The sequence below is a fragment of the Pteropus vampyrus genome, unplaced genomic scaffold, assembly GCF_000151845.1.
Source record: "Pteropus vampyrus isolate Shadow unplaced genomic scaffold, Pvam_2.0 Scaffold256, whole genome shotgun sequence".
Lineage (NCBI taxonomy): Eukaryota > Metazoa > Chordata > Mammalia > Chiroptera > Pteropodidae > Pteropus > Pteropus vampyrus.
This window is the reverse complement of record NW_011889037.1, coordinates 1382383-1385807: the sequence shown is the minus strand read 5'-3', so window position 1 is coordinate 1385807 and position 3425 is coordinate 1382383. Positions and strand designations below refer to the sequence as shown.

At 66.8% G+C, this 3425-nt stretch overlaps 1 protein-coding gene across 2 annotated transcripts in view; it reads right to left on the bottom strand.

Annotated features, from left to right (window-relative positions):
- Positions 1-1557: 1557 nt before the first annotated feature.
- Positions 1558-3425, bottom strand: part of LOC111729334 — a 50917-nt gene continuing 49049 nt past the window's right edge. The window contains exon 2 of one of the 2 annotated variants that reach the window (XR_002776193.1): positions 1558-1664. Coding sequence is in view for 1 of the 2 variants with exons in the window: in XM_023520340.1 (XP_023376108.1) it covers positions 1649-1667 (19 nt within the window). In the remaining variant the exon portion in view is untranslated. Of the gene's footprint in view, positions 1668-3425 lie in introns of both variants that reach the window. The other variant, XM_023520340.1, reaches the window with a different exon arrangement.

Genomic DNA, 3425 nt, shown 5'->3' with positions numbered 1-3425 from the left:
AAAAGAAAATACCACTGCGTTTTCTGTCTTGGCAAAACCATCCACCTACGAAGACGTCGGTTCCAGTTAACGGAACAGCGAACTTCGCGTGTGGACTTACTCAGTATTGACAGTTCTATGTTACCACATCAACCACCCCCGGATGGGCGACACCAACCACAGGAGGGGGCTGGGCCCGGGGTTCTGCTCAGCCTGGAGGAGCTTCCCGGCCCCTTCCACATCCCAGCCTCCTCCCTCCTAGGCCTGCCAGGTAGCCATGGCAACCGAGCAGCTGCTGCACTCTGAGCTCCGCACCTGCGCCAGGTGACACAACCACTCCGGAGGGGCGCGGGGAGCAGCAGCCCTCACAGGTAGGTAGGTCAGGTGAGATGGGCATGGCAGGAGGACCAGGGCAGACGCAGCCACTGGGGCTGGTGGGCAGGCCTGGCCGGCAGTGGGCAGGTGGCGTTGGTTCCTGCTCCGTTGGCCAGACCAGTGCCCGGCAAGCCCGCTACATGACGGCCGTGGCCGGGGCATGTGCCCGTCCCACCCGACCTCTCCCAGCCCGGGGAACCAGGGCACTGCCCTGCCCTCCAGACAGGAAGAGCCTGCTCTGCCACTACCTGCTGGGGCGACTCCCACGACCTCCTGCCCACTTCTCCTCTGGAAAAGAGGCTGAACAAAAGGCAGGTGTCAGAACGTGGCAGTGAGGACAGCGCTGCTCTGGACTCTGCAGGCTCACACACGCCCCCCCACGCTCCCACACCCGCTCCTGTACCCGCTCACACGCCCGTCAGGACACCACAGGCCTCTGGCAGGCGTCGCAAATTATCTGTGGCTACAGGCATATGTGGCAGAATGTATTACAAATGTGGGAGTTTTATTTATTTATTTTCATTTATTTATTTTTTTAAGCGAGGCAACCCTTGGCTGACCTCACAGATTGCAAGGACCTGGTCGGCTTACAAGCCCTTACTTTTCGTTTTTTCTGCCTACAGCCCCTGGTGCCTCCCAGGCGGCTGTAGAAAACAAGAAGGGGCCCCACGCTCATCGGCGCCACCTGCTGGCAGCACCGCCAAATTGCAGGTCCAGCTCTCCTTGCGGTGCCTTGAACACATCCAGGCCCTGAACCCCCGCGTCAGAGCCAAACGGCCGCCTGGAGACCTCGGCGTGCAGAGGAGGAATGACCACGGGGACAGAGCCGCACCCTGCACGCGGACCCTGGGCTCCGGCTAGAGGGCTGTGCCCTGCGGGGGATCCCAGGGAGGTGGGGAAGGGCCAGGTGAACTCTGACCGGCTTCCTGGGCTCCCGCCCCGCCACCACGCAGCCGAGAGCGCGGGAGGAGCTGTCGCCACGGGCAAGGCCCCCGAGAGCCCAGCTCCAGCCCCCCAGGCCCAGGCAGGAGACAGCCTCAGTCTGCGGGTCACAGGGCACGTGGTGCCGCTAGGGCTGGCCCAGACACCGTTCCCGGAGGGCCGAGAGCCGCCACGCTGGGGATCTGCGGACACGTGTGCAGACACACGGGCCCTCACCTCGATCTGCAGGACGGCCTCTGTGCGCAGCCGGACGACCTCCAGGTCCTCAGCAGTGACCTCCAGAAGCAGCGCCTGCTCCTGGCCTTGCCACGTGCTGTCGCCCCCATTAAAGATCTTCTCGTCGTCAGCCAGCTCAGCAAAAGGGGCCTCTGCTGATGACAGAGACAGACCGGTCACCGCTGGCGCCCCTCACTGGCAGGCTCGGGTGAGCAGCAGGCGGCTCCACCTCAGGCTAAGCCTCAGCTCATGACACCAGGAGCCTCCAGGAGCCCATGTGCCCCCCGCACCCCACGGGCCCTTGGCGAGGAGGGACGAGGCCCCGGCCTGGGCTCTGCCGCCCTGTGGGGTGGTGGGCCTGAGGCCTCCATGCTGCTGCTCAAGGGACGTCTCCACAGGGCCACGAGCTGCCGGGGCTGCTGTACCTGGTGAGCAGGGAGCAGCCATGGGCCCGCCTCTGGCCATCCCAGGCCTGGCTTTGCGGAGCGCTCGGGGGGACCCCACAGCCCAGTCTGAGCCAGAGGCACACGAGATCCTGCAGAGCAGGCTCCGAGCTCCCAACTCCCGGGGCTCGTGACCTCAGGCGGCTGCAGGGGCCTCTCGGCTGGGGTGGCCCTGCAGACCCGGTGAGCACGTTAGGGGGCTGGGCTTGTCCCCCCAGCAGACCGTACTCCCCACAGCCCCGCCACAGGGCCGCAGGACCAGCCGACCTAAAGCCTCGCCTTGGTCCCGGCGCACATTCGGGGCCGATGACCCACCCGTCCCAGGCCCGCGGTGGAGCAGGGAACGGCGAGGGCCCAGTACACAGACGGACTCGGCTGGGCACAGAAACCGGGACACCCCACGAGTGACAGCTGCTCATGGTTCTGACGAACGCCGGTGCAGCCCAAGCGACCCGCCCGCAGGGGCCCCGGGGGCAAGCGGGCCAGAACCCGGGCCCTCAGAGGGAAGCAGCTTTTCCTGCAACGGTGCTCACGGCCCCGCAGGTGGGCACGCCCCCTCGCAGAGGGCGACTAACCAGGTCCCAGCGTAAGCGACACCGCACTACCGGCTCCCCCGCCAAGCCGACCGCCTCCTGCACACACGCCGCCCGCTCAGCAGAGGCCTCGGAACACAGCCGCGGACAGATGGGGACAAAACTAACGACCTGCAAACCGCTGACGAGAGCCCCTTGGCCGAGGGAGCAGTGTCCCCTCGCTGCCCATGGGGGCGGGAGGAAGTGAGCCGTGCCCGGCTGGGGTGCGGGGTGCTGGAAGGCCACAGGCTGAGCCCCGCCTCACCCCACCCCCTCCCTCTGCTAGAACAGTGACCCCCACCCTGAGGCCAAGGCTGTGGGCCATCGAGCCGACAGCGTGGTGGCTCGGGCCCAAGTGCCCCCACCACAGGCAACAGACGCCTGCCCTCCCCGAGTGGCTCCTGACAAGAGACAGGCCAGGAAGAAATGGCGCAGCCGCCCGACCCCGCACAGCCCTTCTGAAGGATCAGAAAGCTCCGCTTTGTTCTCCCCACAAAGGCCCAATTTGGGTCTTTCGCTCCGAGCCGGGATCAGGGATTTGCTGGGGAGACGCCGCGAGGGGCTGGTGGCGGTGACGATTCTCCCGCCCGAGAGGCGTCAACAAAGGCGGCTTTCTCCTGCCCCGGCCCGGGGTCTGCGTCCCGGTCTGACACGTACAGAGAACCCACAGGCGACGTGACTGCTGGGGGGCGGCGCTGAGTTTCCCGTGAGAAAGATGCAGCCCCGAGGGGCGTTCCAGGGTGACCGCCGCCAACCCCAGGGCCCGCGGGGCTCCGGGAATCGGGCCACCTTCCCGCGAGCCCCGGGCCAGGCTCCGGGTGGGAACGCCTGCGGCCTGGTGGAGGGCGGCGCGGGGCACAGCTTCTGCCCCCAGCCGAGGCGGGTCGTCGGCTCCTCC